The sequence below is a fragment of the Ranitomeya imitator genome, chromosome 10 (assembly GCF_032444005.1).
Source record: "Ranitomeya imitator isolate aRanImi1 chromosome 10, aRanImi1.pri, whole genome shotgun sequence".
Lineage (NCBI taxonomy): Eukaryota > Metazoa > Chordata > Amphibia > Anura > Dendrobatidae > Ranitomeya > Ranitomeya imitator.
Genome location: NC_091291.1, coordinates 18,296,298 through 18,313,388, shown reverse-complemented (window position 1 = coordinate 18,313,388; position 17,091 = coordinate 18,296,298). Strand labels below are relative to the sequence as shown.

The 17,091-nt window shown below is 44.5% G+C and overlaps 1 protein-coding gene across 3 annotated transcripts; it reads left to right on the top strand.

Moving 5' to 3' along the window:
- Window positions 1-1,692: 1,692 nt before the first annotated feature.
- Window positions 1,693-9,517, top strand: LOC138651292 (ly6/PLAUR domain-containing protein 8-like). 3 transcript variants are annotated; one of them, XM_069741381.1, is made up of 5 exons: window positions 1,693-1,816; window positions 4,502-4,615; window positions 5,456-5,602; window positions 7,352-7,495; window positions 9,219-9,517. In XM_069741381.1, exons 1-5 carry the CDS (start codon window positions 1,786-1,788, stop codon window positions 9,305-9,307), a joined length of 525 nt encoding a protein of 174 aa, XP_069597482.1. In that variant the 5' UTR covers window positions 1,693-1,785; the 3' UTR covers window positions 9,308-9,517. The 3 variants fall into 3 exon arrangements, 2 of the variants coding, with proteins under 2 accessions (XP_069597482.1, XP_069597483.1); XM_069741382.1 differs by lacking the exon at window positions 1,693-1,816 and adding an exon at window positions 1,961-2,081; XR_011315463.1 differs by lacking the exons at window positions 1,693-1,816; window positions 5,456-5,602 and adding an exon at window positions 1,961-2,081.
- Window positions 9,518-17,091: the final 7,574 nt, after the last annotated feature.

The following is a 17,091-nucleotide window of genomic DNA, read 5'->3' as shown; positions in this document are numbered from 1 at the left end:
GGTACACAGGTACACTGCCCAAATGGACACAGACAGGACATTCGTTCCGCAGGGTATATGGAGCGCCCCCAGACACAGGGCCACGAGTTCTCGGTACCGGGCCTCTCTGATTCGGTTCTGAGGTTGTCACGGTGGCTAGACCCGGTCCGTGACCCTGCTAAGGGGCGTCCAATAAAAGGTGATAGGAGTCTGTCAAGGTTTCGTGACGCCACCTGTGGTGTTCGGTCAGGGCGACCGACGCTGCTGTGGGGCCCGCTGGGGTGATGGGATGGCAGCTGGATGGTGTACCTTCCCACAGGTGAAGTGTGTCCCCAGGGCTTCCCAGTAAGGTGGATGGTGATGGTGTGAGGTGCAGTCAATAACGAGGACACAAGGTTGCAGTCTCTTTACCTCTTTACTGAAGACTTCAGGATCCTCAATCCAGAGCACGCTTAACAGGGCTGTCTGAGACCGGCCGGTCCGATGGGCACTTCCAGAGTTCCCTTTGCAGGTGGAAATCGTTGCCTATCACTAGCGCCTGTGTGTTGTAGTGCTACCCTGCTGAGCATTCGGAATAGTCCTCACAACTGCTGTTCTCGTTCGTTCGTTCTCTACAGCTCTCTCTCTCTCTTTAGTTCCAGATGTTACTAGTTTCTCGTCCCCCAGGTATATTTTGGCTAGGACGCACCCGTATGACGGGAAGGCTCGGAGCTCTTCCGGGACCCTAGAGACGCCCCTCTCCACGCGTTGCCCCCTATGTCTTCGTAGGAAATTTAAGGTAGACAGCCAACCTATAATTAACTGTCCTGCGGAGTTTGAAGTAAGGCCTAGAGTCAGTTACTCCCTCGGTGTTCCGGCCACCGGTTATGCGCCTCAGTAGGATGTTGCCTCGGTCTCACGGCACGACTCCTACTGGTTCTCCTTTGTGCTTGATCTCGTTTCTCACTGTTCCACAATATCCTTCCCTTCGTGTCTCTCTCTTAGGATACCGCCGCGGGGTGTGCAGGCGCGGTTCCGTAACGTTCTGCTCTGTTCGCTAGGCGCTTGACAGGGACCCCCCTGTGTCTTCTCCCTGCAACACCCCCTGCCACGGGATGTTGCCTCGATCCAACCCAGTCAGCTTCTGAATAACTTCCTCTCCAACCACTAGTTTTACCAGTGTGAGGAGTGGCCCAATAAATAAAGCCTTTTGCTCCCCCTAGTGGCCGGAGTGTGAAGTGTAATGTGTGCTGGTGATACCTGGTCAGTAGAATTCCTTCAGTGCCATCAGACGTACCATCACTCCCCTTAGTGGCAGAGTGTCATACTGCAACGACCAGATCTCTGGGGCACTGCATATACAACCCCTTATAGGAAGGGTTCCTGAAAATTGATGGCATCTATTGTTTCCTACCCTAACCCCTGCTTCCGAATATCCCAATATTGTTATTAGGCATCTTTTGTCTAAATAGAATTAATCAACTCTCATCTTCATCGCACGGAAAACTGTCAGTACGACTTTGCTAGTCTTCAGCCTGCGCTTGCCCCTAGATTGATGGCTGCAAACAATACCTGGAAAGGTCCTTCCCACTCAACTACCACTCAATAGACAGCACCCATGGGCAGTGTTGTAGGTGTGCATAGTCCATGTCAAAAATAGAAGAAAAGACCTGTCAGACCAGTTATTGAACAATGTAACTACACAACATAGTCAAGTCTCCATTTGCTAAAGACATTTGATGATGGGTGTCCTTATCTTCATAAAGACTGACTCTGTTAAGAAAAAAGTCAGCCCAGTATCCACCAGAGGCTCATAAGAGAGATGGCATGGCTCAAACCGGTGACCTATGGCTTTGGGGTCAGTTTCCCTCTCTGTTGGGCCACAGCCTGTGTTGTCTCTGTCCAACTGCTGATAATGCTTGTGTTTCTTTTGCTTTTTTGCTTCTGTGCAGGTGTTTTCACTTCGTATTACTTTGTCCTATCACATCTTCACAGGGTCTATTTATATTCACCTAGCACACGCAGTCCTTGCTGGCTATACTCCAAGTTAGATGGATGTTTGCAGTGCCAGCTCCCCAGTCAAGCATTATCTTTCTGAGGTTTTCTCTATTGCTTCTCCTGAGGTTTGTTTGCATGTTCCTTTTCTCAGCACTCTTCCCATTTTGTTACATTTAAGGTACCTTCACACATAACGATTTTGTTAACGATATTGTTGCAACGTCACACTTTTTGTGACGTAGCAATGATCCCGCTAACGATATCTTTATGTGTGACAGCGACCAACGATCAGGCCCCTGCTGGGAGATCGTTGGTCGTGGGGAATGATCAGGACCTTTTTTTGGTCACTGATCACCCGCTGTCATTGCTAGATCGGCGTGTGTGATGCCGATCTAGCGATGTGTTCACCTGTAACCAGGGTAAACATCGGGTTACTAAGTGCAGGGCTGCGCTTAGTAACCTGATATTTACCCTGGTTACCATTGTAAAAGTAAAAAAAAAACAAAAAAACAAAAAAAAAACAGTGCATACTCACATTCCGATGTCTGTCATGTCCCCCGGCGTCAGCTTCCCTGCACTGTGTCAGCGCCGGCCGTAAAGCAGAGCACAGCGGTGACGTCACCGCTCTGCTTTACGGCCGGCACTTACACAGTGCAGGGAAGCTGACGGCGGGGGACGTGACAGACATCGGAATGTGAGTATGTAGTGGTTTTTTTTTTTTTTTTACTTTTACAATGGTAACCAGGGTAAATATTGGGTTACTAAGCGCGGCCCTGCACTTAGTAACCCGATGTTTGCCCTGGTTACCCGGGGACTTCGGCATCGATGAAGACAGTTTCAACGATGCCGAAGTTGTTCCCCTGATCGTTGGTCACTGGAGAGAGCTGTCTGTGTGACAGCTCCCCAGCGACCATACAACGACTTACCAACAATCACGGCCAGGTTGTATCGCTGGTCGTGATCGTTGGTAAGTCGTTTAGTGTAACGGTACCTTTAGAGTTTGGGGGGTTTCCCCATAGACCAGAGGTCTCTTTCTGGGTTCCTTTCTTTTCCTTCTGTGTTTTATGTATGACTGTGTGACTACATCTCAGTCTCACCCTCTGACTGTGTGCACTATGTTCTGTTGTTGTTTTGATTTACACTCTGTGTATAGTTGAGGGTGCAGATAAGAACATTTTGGGTCAGCCGACGCTGAGTGGGGGCACCATTATGTAAGTTTAGGGTGCCAGGCAGGGACAAACCAAGTTCAGAATAGGTATTTGCCTAGTCTGTATAGGAACCTATGGTGTGCAGGTTTAACATCTCCCCTGGTTTGTTGTTCCCCGTGTGATAGGACTCAGTCATAACAAGAGATGTGGAGAAAAAAGTTAAAACATTTCTATCATTTGGAAATAATCAAGTGGACACTCCACTTCCAAATCAAAAGTTGGTTCAGTAAAAAGAGTGGCTGCGTTCAATACATTTGATATATTGAATACCAGGTTGGGTGGAGGACTTGGAGAGCGAGATCATACTTGATCAGTCAGGCTGCAAACAGACGTTTTACAGGTGCATTGGACAACACTTAACGCACAAAAAGAAAACTTTAGGGTCATCAGCTGATTTCTCAGCATGATGTCAGATACCTTCACAACTTTGAAAGAAACACTTTCAATAATTGGAGAAGACTTTTTTTCTGATAGGTGGGTTCCTTGACAATGATTTTGTCACTAATGGCATTATGTAAGCCGTCCATGCATGTGCTCATTAACATGGCAACAGGGTCACAATCAGCCAGTGATCAATTACCTTTGGAATATGATACAGTCCTACAACATGCTGTATCTCCCAGAACTGAACAATGATTATTATTCAGAATCTACTTTTTATTAGACAAGAGTCATACCCACATAGCTCCCCTTAGTGACCTCAAATGCGGGCTGATCAATGAGATGCGACTCAGTTCCCAAAAAAATGAAGAGTTCCTCAACCTTCAGGAAACCTCCCCATCTGAAGGTCCCAGGCAGAAGATATTAATGCCATATTTAATATCATGATTTTAGGTATCGATTGATAGGAAAACACTGCCTATATAGTGTTACCCATCAATCTTATTTTAATTCGGGGCTGATAAGCAAGCCGCACCGCAATGCAGTGACATGCATTGCGTTTGTCTCCGCCATGATGTTGAAAATATGTCTTCAAGAACTATAGGACCTACGCCTGACACAGAAAGATCAATATTCATAACTGGAATCCGATGCCATTCTGTCTGCCTGTGATTCTTTTGAAAAAAGTCTCAAGTCACAGCTTTTTGTGTAGACTTTATGTCTGCTCTCCATCAGATAACCTACTTCAATAGCGCCTGAAGCAGGAGCAACAGGGGATCTGATGCAGTGTAATTAATGTCTAAATTATTTTGTAGTATTTTTATTTAAGGCTAAATTAATTACTTTAAAAATGTAACCTGACCTCCTATAAAGCCCGACTGTCTGGTAATAACAAAATACCAACATTTGGAGCACTAGATGTGACCTAAAAGTAAGTCTTCTGCCTTTTATCACAGGGACCTGCCTTGTTTGTGAGACTTGCCATGAAGATGACTGTAATGACATGACCTCCGTGACTTGCGACTCATCAGTCAAAAGATGTTTTAACTCCTTGGAGGTCAAAAAGACGGGTAATTTATCCTCACTTTTGCTATTATTTTATATACTAAGCCCTAAAACTTTGTGTTGCATGGCATCTCCCCTAACCGGCGTTGCTTTCTTGTTCTCAACCTTTCCAGCTTATCCTTGGTTAATGAAACCCTACAAAGGTGTTATTTTAGTGGGAGAGATCTAGAACAAGTCTGTGCAGCTTGGAGAGGCAGTTTACTGTATAGCAGATTCTACCCCCCTAATTCATAAATAGTTTCATAGTGGTGGCCTAAAGACAAATATAATTGATTCACAACAATTGTAAGGGAGAAATAAGCATCGAGTATATGAGTATTACTGGAAGTTAATGTGCTGCACGTGTAAATACATACCAGCAGTGAATAAACCACTTATATAAATATAAACCAATAGATAATTAACTACATACATGAATGAGTATATATATATATATATATATATATATATATATATAAAAGAGCATATGTCACATCCCATATACTACACACATAAATATATATATATATAATAGAGAGCATATACCACATCCCATACACTACACACATAAATACTGGATGTAGCAGCAGTAAATAAACTGCAAATAGAAATATATACAAGCAGTGGTTAAAATTGGACTGAGAAGTAGATACCAGTGAAGATCAGGTAGGTGTCCAAAATAAAGCTGCAGGAGATCGGTAATACCTTTTCATTTTTTACAGCAGTCTAAACCCTTTTTTTTAAAAATGTGTTCTCTGGGCTCCCTGTTTATCACTTTGTAATTTAGGGATGTTCCTGTGCCGAATAGTTTTATCTGTAAACATCATGTTATTTTGTTAATCTAATAGGGAATTTTGCTGTTGCAGAGGAAGGTGAAACCCGGCATATCCATAAATCCGGTGCCAAAAAAGAGCAATTATGTGACCTCACATTCAGCATGTCTGCAGGGGATGAGGTGTATTATGTGTCAAAGTGCTGCAATGGAGATCACTGCAATGGAGAGGAAATGGAGAGTAAGTGATTCAATCAGAAACCAATGGAGTCATGTGCAGGATCAGTAATGTATGTACACAGTGACTGCACCAGCAGAATAGTGAGTGCAGCTCTGGGGTATAATACAGGATGTAACTCAGGATCAGTAATGTAATGTATGTACACAGTGACTGCACCAGCAGAATAGTGAGTGCAGCTCTGGAGTATAATACAGGATGTAACTCAGGATCAGTGATGTAATGTATGTACACAGTGACTGCACCAGCAGAATAGTGAGTGCAGCTCTGGAGTATAATACAGGATGTAACTCAGGATCAGTAATGTAATGTATGTACACAGTGACTGCACCAGCAGAATAGTGAGTGCAGCTCTGGAGTATAATACAGGATGTAACTCAGGATCAGTAATGTAATGTATGTACACAGTGACTGCACCAGCAGAATAGTGAGTGCAGCTCTGGAGTATAATACAGGAGGTAACTCAGGATCAGTAATGTAATGTATGTACACAGTGACTGCACCAGCAGAATAGTGAGTGCAGCTCTGGAGTATAATACAGGAGGTAACTCAGGATCAGTAATGTATGTACACAGTGACTGCACCAGTGGAATAGTGAGTGCAGCTCTGGAGTATAATACAGGATGTAACTCCGGATCAGTAATGTAATGTATGTACACAGTGACTGCACCAGCGGAATAGTGAGTGCAGCTCTGGAGTATAATACAGGATGTAACTCAGGATCAGTAATGTAATGTATGTACACAGTGACTGCACCAGCAGAATAGTGAGTGCAGCTCTGGAGTATAATACAGGATGTAACTCAGGATCAGTAATGTAATGTATGTACACAGTGACTGCACCAGCAGAATAGTGAGTGCAGCTCTGGAGTATAATACAGGATGTAACTCAGGATCAGTAATGTAATGTATGTACACAGTGACTGCACCAGCAGAATAGTGAGTGCAGCTCTGGAGTATAATACAGGATGTAACTCAGGATCAGTAATGTAATGTATGTACACAGTGACTGCACCAGTAGAATAGTGAGTGCAGCTCTGGGGTATAATACAGGATGTAACTCAGGATCAGTAATGTAATGTATGTACACAGTGACTGCACCAGCAGAATAGTGAGTGCAGCTCTGGAGTATAATACAGGATGTAACTCAGGATCAGTAATGTAATGTATGTACACAGTGACTGCACCAGCAGAATAGTGAGTGCAGCTCTGGAGTATAATACAGGATGTAACTCAGGATCAGTAATGTAATGTATGTACACAGTGACTGCACCAGCAGAATAGTGAGTGCAGCGCGGCCTTAGTACTAACTGTAGGAATACGTTCGGAAGTACAGCAGCAGGGACAAGTGCGGGGATAGGTGTGTGTGATATCATGTTGTCTTTAACCCCTTCGCAGATCATCAATTTAATATGCTTTAGGAGCAGGAGAAATCATGGCATAATAAAAGTTGTCTTTTCTGACAATTGGAGCACATATCATGTGCTTTAGACAAGTTTGATATCAAATTTGGTTTCTGTATTCAAGCGAATCTATTGATTTCAAATTCCAGCATAACTCTCACTATGATCAGCAAAACAACTGCTCCCTCATGTGGATCATACAGGATATAGCGCATGAAGTGAAAGCTGATTATTGGGTCATGGTGCACTAGAAGTAAGGCGGCAGTAGAAATTCAGGTGCCTGCGTCCGTGGGCCCTAGATCGGATGATTGCTCCTGTTGTAAGCATGCTACATTTTTTTTGCACGACAGTGCCACCAATAAATGAGACTGAGAATAATAATGAGTGCCCGGTATGTTATGCGAATGCAAAGAGTTGCACTCCTAAAGGGAATATGACGTGTCAAGGAGCCCACACTGAATGCACCAAATTCTCTGTAATGGGCGACCAAAACGGTAAGAAGCTTTTCTAATTTTTGGAAATATGTCTTTTATCAGGTCTGAGACATAAACATGTAAAAAAATGTTTAGGGTATAGCATTCACAGCAAAACTTGTAGCGGCAAAATCCACACCAATCTTGATACGGTCGTCGCCACTTAATGTGGGACGTTCTGAGACGTTGTGCCTGCTCCAAATTAAATTGTAAAATTCAAATACGTGCACGGAAGAGCCACGCTGATACACTGAGCATCAAAGCAGATCTCTCTTTATTACATAATTAGGTTAGTCCTGTATATTCACATCATGAATTACCATGCTGCGGATTAAAAAAAAAACTTTATCACAGGTCAGTTTACACTACAGAACTTTTATGCGGAGAGTGGATGAGATATCATAAAATCTGATTGCCGTTGCTGTAAAACGCTGTGCAAAATGCAGAATATTCAGATTTTGCACTCATCCGATTTGGCCTCCCTCAAACTTGCCAATAAATCAGGCGAATGCAATCCTATAAAAAAAAAAGTATTGCATTCAGACGAATGTTATTCTGATTGTGTGCTCATCTGCATTTTTTTTTTTCCAGCTCCGATTGGATTGAGATTGGACTGGAAAAAAAATGCAGCATGCTGCGATTGCATGCGAAATTCGGATCGCACGCACCCACATAAGTCTATGGGTGCGTGTGAAACATCGCACTGCACTCGGATGTCACCAAAGTGCAGTGCGATTCCCGCCAACGCTAGAAACAGAGGAGATGGAGAAATTACTTTTTCCGTCTCCTCTGTGCTGCGATTCTCTCACTTGGCTTACACTTGCCGCAACCCAGTGTCATTAGCTCATCACATCGGATGCCATACGCTAATGTGACCCCGGCAGCTATGTTATGTTATGGCAGCTAGATGGTATAACTTCCCACAGGTGAAGTATATCCCCAGGGCTCCCGGTGTGTGGATGGAAGATGGTGAATGGAGCAGTAAAGAGCAAGGACACAGATTTGCAGTCCCTTAACCTGTTTACTGAAGACTTCAGGCAGCCACAGTCCAGGGCACCAGATCACAGGGCCCCGGGCTCTATGTGTTACTGTGTCTTCAGGTGTGTGTGGCAGACAGGTAACTTGCAGTTCAGCTGTCCTGCCGGTCTCTGCTGTAAGTCGTAGAGTCCCTTACAACCTCAGTGTTCTGGCTACCGGTTATCTGCACTTCAGAGGGAGGCAGCCTGTTCGCAGCTGGTCTCCCCTGATATCACTCTCCTGTGCTCCGCTCTCCTGCACGCTCACTGAACAATGTTCTTTCCTTCTGTATGTCTTTCTTCAGGGGCTGTAGTACTTCAGACTAAGGGCCTCTTCAGACCTTCTGACACTCTTTGTCAGTCTGCACTCTCCCCTGTCCTCTGACAGAATCTCATCTCTCTCTCCCTCCAAACCACAAAATATATATATATATATATATATATATATATATATATATATATATGGGAGTCACCTAGGAATAGGATCAAAAGCTCCCCCTTGTGGCCTGGAGTGTGGACATGTTGTGTGTATGGTGGTTACCTGATGAGAGTTATCCTTCAGCATTACGGCATTACGGAATGCTGTAGATAAACCCCTGATGGCGGTGGCCGCAGCTTATAGTCAAAAAATGGGGTGACAGATTCCGTTTAAATTTGTAGACTTTTGGACTAGAGCAGGTAAGTCTGATGGAATTTTTTTTATATTCTGACACATCGTGTGTTCACAGGTAAAACTGAGAAATGGGCTTTTCAAGGATGCACCACAAAGAATTTTTTGCAACGGTGGTCCTTCAACCTACTATTCTTCCATATATAACCCCAGTCAGATGGATTGCTCAGCCACATCTGAGTCTTCTTCAAATTCTCCAAGTGGCAGCAGCAGCAGTAGCAGCAGTTCGTCGATTTCACATGAGTCTCATTCTTATTCTTATTCTTTTTCTTCTTCTTCTTCTTCAGAATAATTTACTGATTGTGTAGAGCAAATTCTCTGCTGGTGTTTCTGGAGGCTTTAGGGATTCTGTGGATTTTTTGGCTATTTTTCAAATCATTAAAAATTCTGTGCATTCAAAAAAACATTGTGTCCAAATCTGTTTGCTTATTTTTGCCTTTAAGACCACATTATTTGATGAGTTTTTACCTCAGTATTTGTAAGCCAAAACCAGCATTGGGTATATGATGCAGAAGTGATGACGTGCTTCTATTAGACTTTCTCTCTGACTCTGCCACTCCTGGTTTTGGCTTACAAATACTGATGTAAAAAAAAAAAAACTGACCAAGTACTCAATGTGCACGTGGCCTAAGAGTTCTTTCAGATGTCCATATGTCACAGTACGACTACAAGCCGCCGGTCTTCTGTCCTGAACTTGACAGCCTCGTAGACATAGATGAGACTGTTAACTTTGAGTCAGGAGACTCGCGGGCCGGTCCGTACTTGGACCATCGTACATGAATGTCTCGATTTGGCCAAATGTTGACAAATTAAACTCCCCGATGTATGAAGCGAAGGGGAAACATGACTGTAGATAGAGGGAGATCCTTTTTAGAAGCAGCCATCCGTTTGCGTGTCTGGTTTTGTATTACTCTTGAGAGGGAATAGTACATGACAAAATATAACTTTCTATCTCATTGCCTCTTCCACTTTCTTCTTTCAGAAGATAAGGCAGAAGCATGTCTCCAGCCTCAAAGAGTATAATGGAGAGTTTATTACCTCACAAAACTGGACAATTTCACTTCACACATCATGTGCTAGTGTCCTCTAACTCAAGCATAGAGGAAAGTTTTACCTCAGACATCGTGCACTCCTCCATTTTCTACCTCGTGTAGTAGTGTAGTGTAAATTTCCTACATGTATCATATGATCAAGAAATCCTGTGGCTTCCCGCTGAGTCATCTATAAGTGCAAAGTCGAGGACTGAAAATGCTTTTAGGCTCCACGAGCCCATGTAACAAAACCGACTATTACTATATGGAGCACTCTCCAGGGCCGTGGGGATACTCCGTACCTGGCTGGTTCTTAAAGGGATATGTCACATCAGCAGTGACTCGGTCCATGGCCCTGGGTGTCCAATGAAAAATTATCATCAAAGGGGAAATAAAGTTTATAAGAGATGATTCGTGACCCCACCTGTGGTACTTGGCTAGGGATGGCCATCGTTGCTTAAAGAGACCGCTGGGGCTGATGATGATGCAGCAGAGTTGTTACAGCTCACCACAGGTAGGGCTTAGTCCCAGGGCATTTACCGTATATGGTTAAAGATGGTGATGATGAATATAGTGCAGGGCAAATGGCACAGTAAATAACTCCAAGGACACAGCAGGGTGCAGTTTCCACACTTTTACTCACGGTTTGAAGTGCAGGCAGGCCGGGGCACTAGCTACTGATGACAATGGAGGTCCGGGGAGCCTGGAAGCAACATAGGAATCCCTAAGCCAGATGGGTTTGGAGGCCTCCTTACTGCGCTGTCCTCTGAGGTCCTTGCTGCCTAAAGCTATGCTCAGTCCTATGTTCCTTATTGTTCTGAAGTACTTGCCCGTATGGCAGACAACTTGAGCCAAATGCAGGTGTCGCTACTTTATGGCGGCTCCAGGCTCTGGTCTGCTGCTGTGCCTTCAGGTGTCTGCTGTCCCCTGCCCTCTGGATTTAGCTGCTGGGACTATTGTACCCATCAGCCATGGACTCCGGCATCCGGCTTCTAGTGCTGTACAGTGGGGTGAGCTTAGTCACAGCTCCACTCCCCAGGTTCTCTTTTACTTCTCTCCTCTCTCCTCTGTTGACTCAAACCCTGTCTCTCTCTCCCAGACACTGACTGACTCCTCCTCCAGGCCAGAACTTATAGGGAAGCTCCCCTGAAATCAGGTGTTAGAGCTCCCCCTTCTGGTCTGGAGTCAGGAAAGCGTTGGATGCTGGTATTACCTGGCAAGGGGACCCCTCCTTGCTTCCAGGCATGTCATCACCCCCCTGTGAGGGAGGCAATGCCACTGTGGCAACCAGACTCCTGTGGTGCCACATATATACACTTAGTGTACCGTCATAAGATAATATTGCCCATTCTGTACCTTTGCAAGGTAATAGTGCCCCTTCTGTGCTTCCACAAGGCAATAGCGCCCCTTCTGTGCTTTCACAAGGTAATAGTGCCATTTCTATGCCTCCACAACGCAGTAGTGCTGAGTCTTTATCCCCAAACTATAATAATGACCTCTCAAAGTACCTATGCCCCCTCTGTTCCCAGCGGGGGGACAGGTGGATTAGTCGAGCAGCTGAGTTTAGAATAGATTGGAGGGGTGCGAGAGTGTTAGAGGGGAGGCCAAAGAGCAGGAGGTTACAGTAGTCAAGGCGGGAGATGATGAGGGCATGGGCTAGGGTTTTTGCAGATTCTTGGTTTAGGAATGTACGGATCTGTGAAATATTTTTGAGTTGAAGGCAGCAGGAAGTGGAAAGGGTTTGGATGTGCGGTTTGAAGGAGAGATCAGTGTCAAGGATTACCCCGAGGCAGTGAGCCTGTGGGACTGGGCAGAGTGGGCAGCTGTTTACTGTAATGGATAGGTTCATTGTGGGGGTCGCGTGAGATGGGGGGAAAGATGATGAATTCTGTTTTGTCCATGTTAAGTTTTAGAAATCTAGCGGAGAAGAAGGATGAAATAGCGGACAGACATTGAGGGATTCTGGTTAGTAGGGTGGTGATATCTGGTCCAGAGATGTAAATCTGTGTGTCATCAGCATAGAAATGATACTGAAAACCGTGAGATTCTATGAGCTGTCCCAGGCCAAAAGTGTAAATGGAGAAGAGCAGGGACCCTAGAACTGAACCTTGCGGGACTCCGACAGATAGGGGGCGAGGTGAGGAGGTGGTGTGTGAATGGTAGACGCTGAATGTTCGGTCAGTTAGGTATGACGAGATCCAGGATAGGGCCAAGTCTGTGATGCCAAGGGATGAGAGGGTCTGTAATAATAGGGAATGGTCCACTGTGTCAAAGGCAGAGGACAGGTCCAGGAGAAGGAGGATAGAGTAGTGTCGCTTGCTCTTGGCGGTTAATAGGTCATTGGTGACTTTAGTTAGGGCAGTTTCAGTGGAGTGGTGTGACCGGAAGCCTGATTGTAAGCGGTCGAAAAGGGAGCAGGAAGATAGATGGGAGGACAGTTCAAGATGGACGTGTTGTTCCAGTAGTTTTGAGGCATAGGGGAGAAGTGATATAGGGCGATAGCTAGAAACAGAGGATGGGTCAAGAGAGGGCTTTTTGAGGATAGGTGTGATTGAGGCATGTTTAAAGCTTGAGGGGAAAACACCAATTGTTGGTGATAGGTTGAAGAGATGGGTTAGAATTGGGATGAAGACTGTGGCGAGGTTTGGGATGAAGTGGGAAGGGATCGGGTCAAGTGCACAGGTGGTGAGATGCAATCTTGAGAGTAGAGTGGAGAGTCAATCTTCTGTAATGGTGGAGAAGTTGGTTTTCGAGGCGGAGGGCTGGGTAGTTGGGAGGAAGGGCTCTGGGGGTTGTCGACTAAAATTGTCTCTGATGTTCTCAATCTTCTGCTTGAAAAATGAGGCAAAGCCTTCAGCTGAGATGAGTACGGAGGTGCTGGGGGATGGAGGAGAGAGTTGAAGGTGTTGAATAACTGTTTAGGGTTGTGAGACAGGGAGGATATGAGAGATGAGAAGTAGGTTTATTCAGCTGTGGCGAGTGTGGTCTTGAAAGTAGTGAGGGACTGTTTGAATGTGATAAAGTGCTCGTTAGAGTGGGATCTTTTCCATCTCCGCTCTGCAGCCCTGGAAGCTTGCCTCAGTTGTTTGGTCGGGCTGGTGTGCCAGGGCTGTCTGTTGATTTTGCGAGCTTTGGTATGTGGGAGAGGGGCATGCGCATTGTGTAGGGAACTTATGTCTGTGAGAGGGAGGAGGGATTCAGAGAGTGAATGTAGATCAAGGTGTTTAAGATTTCTGTGAGGGTGTGAAAGTTTGTGGGGTGGGGATTGTAGACATGGAGTGGAGAGAGATGAGAATGTGAGAAGGTTGTGGTCAGAGAGAGGAAGAGGTGAGTTAGAGAGGTTAGATAGGGAGCAGAGGTGGGTGAAGATGAGGTCCAATGTGTGACCATCTTTGTGAGTGGCTGCAGAAGACCATTGAGTGAGGCTAAAGGAGGAAGTGAGAGATAGAAGTTTAGTGGCAGCTGAGAGGGAAGTGTCAATGGGGATGTTGAAGTCGGCCATGATGATAGTGGGGATGTCTGCAGAAAGGAAATGAAGTAGCCAGGTGGTGAAGTGGTCAAAGAAGGTGGTGGCTGACCTGGGGGGGCACTAAATGACAGCCAGTTGGAGGTTGGTGGGGGCATAGATGCGCACAGAGTGCACCTCAAAGGAAGGGAGGGTAACAGAGGGTGGCAGTGGGATTGGGGTGAAGGAGCAGTTATCTGACAGGAGAAAACCAACTCCTCCGCCATGCTTGCTGCTGGGGCGGAGTGTGTGAGAAAGGTGGAAGCCACCATAAGCAAGTGCAGCAGGAGAGGCTGTGTCAGAAGGGGTGAGCCAGGTTTCAGTGATGGCGAGGAAGGAAAGTTTGTTATTAACAAAAAGATCGTGGATGTAGGAAAGCTTGTTGCAGACAGAGCGAGCGTTCCACAGAACTCCTGTTAGTGGGACTGGGGATGTGGGGGCTGGACGAATGGGTATAAGGTTAGAGAGGTTACGGAAATTTGTGATGGAGCGTGGATGGGAGGTAGAACTGACTGTGGGGATGTGGTGAGGAGGACCAGGATTTGGAGAGATATCACCAGCAGTGAGAAGGAGCAGAGAAAGTGTTAGCAGGTGGGAGCAGGAGAGGGCATGAGGGGGCTGTCTGTGCTTGGAGACAGAGGATTGTATGTTAAGGATCAGTTCTGAGGAGGAGGTGAGGTGGATGGGGAAGATTGAAGAGGAGATGAACAGTTCTTTACTAGGAGTAGGGATTAGGGGAGTTAGCAGAAAGTGAAGAATTATAGGGGTGAAAATGAAAACAAACAGAAACATTGTTTACAGTGACTGTCCAGTTACCTTCAGTTCCCTTCTGGTTCAATTCTGGTTTTAATTTTAAATGAATCTTCACACTTCTAGGACACACTTCTAGGAATCACAAAGCAGACTAAAGTCATTGCAGACTCGTACTATGCAATATATGTACAACTAAGTGCATTCAGGTGTGAAGCAGAGAGGAGTGGTCTCTGTTCATCTTGGTCAGAGAATTAAGGGTGGACCAGATGCATACAATCAAGCATTGAGTATACAAGGTCATAAATAACATTGGGTAAGCTGAAGATAGCTGAAAGGCATACCATGTGAAAGCTAGGAGCAGAGGAAAGTCTGGGTGATGTACTATGTGCACTTCATAGACAGACAAGGCAGGAGAGCAGACTGGAGAGCTGGGTGCATGTTGTCAATGTTGTCATTTTCTGTGTCATACATGGCTACTTATGTTTTTTTTTACATTTTAAACCAATAAAGTTAGAGAATCCTTTTAGTTATTCTTTTGTATTCACACATTTATTGTCAATTTTAGCAAAGTGAGGGAAAACCTACATGGTCACCATTACTGTCTCCGAGACCCAAGAATGGCCACTTATTAGTGATGAATCTCCTGTTGTAAAAGTCTAGGAATTCAAAACTCTTGAAAAGTTTGCTAACAGGTCCTTTCTACGAGAACGAAAGAAATTCACTTGTTAAAGAAACTTTCTTGACAAACCTGATACTTTAGTGTTCTGCTCGAGGCAGGATCTGAAGGGCGAAGCATGACGTAGGCATTCCCTCTTTAGATCCCGATGGACCGCCCCGTCATCACTGTTCGGTAGAGTGCAAAAACACTGGATAATTACAGTTTACTATTGCTATACAAAAATAGTTTCTAATTAATATGTCATGCGCTGATGAAGACAAAAAACGGGTTCTCTAAATTTGTAAATTGATATAGACCTTGTACTACAGTAAGAAATAGGAGGTTTTTTAAATATTTGCAAGTTAATTTACAATAATGAGTCCCGGCAGCCACCTTAGGGATCAGTATAAAATCAGATACTCCATTATAATGACTGTTAACCCATTATCTACCAATGTCCTTTTTTTGGGACGCCTAATCTTTAGCTTCTAGCAGCTAAGATTTTATCATTTTTATAATTAGGTCCAATTTTTTGTGTTGTGTTTGTAAAATGAATGTTTTCAAAATAGGAAATCATGTCTGTCATTTTTAAATGAATATTGGGATGCCCTTTTCTGAAAAATCCATACTTGTAAAAATTTTAATTTGGCAAGTAATGGGTTAAAGGACTTCCATATAGCTGCTCATTAGAATACATGGACGTCATCGAGAAATGTCCTGCTCTAGAGCCAAAATGGAGAGCTCCAACTAACAGCAGCTTTGAATCTAGAGCACTAAATGTAATACTTTGTTTTCCCCGAAGAGATCACTACAAGAAAATATGACCTTTAAGACTATATTAAAACCTTTGTTTGCCTTTGTTACATGACCACCTGTGATTTCCATAATGTCTCCTGTCTGCTTGCGGTTTCCATGACTTTATTAAGACTTTTATTTTCCTTTCATAAGCGTTTGTCTGCGACTTCCAGGATGTCTCTTAACGGCTTGGGGTCTCCACGACTTTATTTAGACTTTTTGTTTGCCTTTGATACATGTCCACAGGTCCCATAACTTCCAGGACCTCTCCTAACCGCTTGCGGTCTCCACGACTTTATTTAGACTTTTTGTTTGCATTTGCTATGTGTCCACCTGTGACTTTCAGGACATTTTCTGACCGCTTGCAGCCTCCACGACTTTATTTAGACATTTTGTTTGTCTTTGTTACATGTCCACCTGCGATTTCCAGGACGTCCCCTGACCACTTGCAGTCTCCATTACTTTATTTAGACTTTTTTTGCCTTTGCTATGTGTCCACCTGTGATTTCCATCATGTCTCATGACCACTAGGGGTCTCAAGGACTTTATTTAGACTTTTTGTTTGCCTTTGCTACGTGTCCGCCTGCGACTTCCAGGACGTCTCCTGACCGCTTGCGGTCTCAAGGACTTTATTTAGACTTTTTGTTTGCCTTTTCTGCATGTGTGCTGTGGCTACCAGCCTGCTTGCTGCAATGACGTCTGTGTCCCATGTGCCCGCCTGGACCTTGGGCTTGAAGAATCTACCTCACTCAGTGAGCACTTATTATGCAACACATTAGTGGATAAAAACATTATCATTACAAAAGTTCATACCACTTTTTTGTTTTTGTTTTTTTGTTGGTGCTGTTTTTTTTGCCAATTACCACCTCTTTCTAGGCTATTAATCATTTTAATTTCATAATATGTTAAGTTATTTCACTTCCATGTACATCCACACAATGTTTAGTGGCTCCGGAATATTTTTTTTTTAAATGGTATTTATAGTTGTGGGTGAACGTGCTCTGATAACGTATTATTCGAGCACGCTCGGATGTTAAACGAGTATCTTGGGCATGCTCATGTATTATGTTCGTGTCCCCGTGGCTGCATGATTTGCGGCTGTTAGACAGCCTTAATCCATGTTGGGATTGCCTGTTTGTTAGGGAATCCCTGCATGTGTTCAGACCAACAGTAGCAAATCAGGCAACTA

What these genes read in the sequence shown, in the direction of transcription:
- LOC138651292 (XM_069741381.1), top strand. Translation starts at nt 1,786, where the DNA reads ATGGCTCAAACCGGTGACCTATGGCTTTGGG. An exon ending in CGGTGACCTATGGCTTTGGG is followed by an intron (nt 1,817 to 4,501) that starts GTCAGTTTCCCT and finishes CTTTTATCACAG; the next exon opens with GGACCTGCCTTGTTTGTGAG. An exon ending in CTTGGAGGTCAAAAAGACGG is followed by an intron (nt 4,616 to 5,455) that starts GTAATTTATCCT and finishes TTGCTGTTGCAG; the next exon opens with AGGAAGGTGAAACCCGGCAT.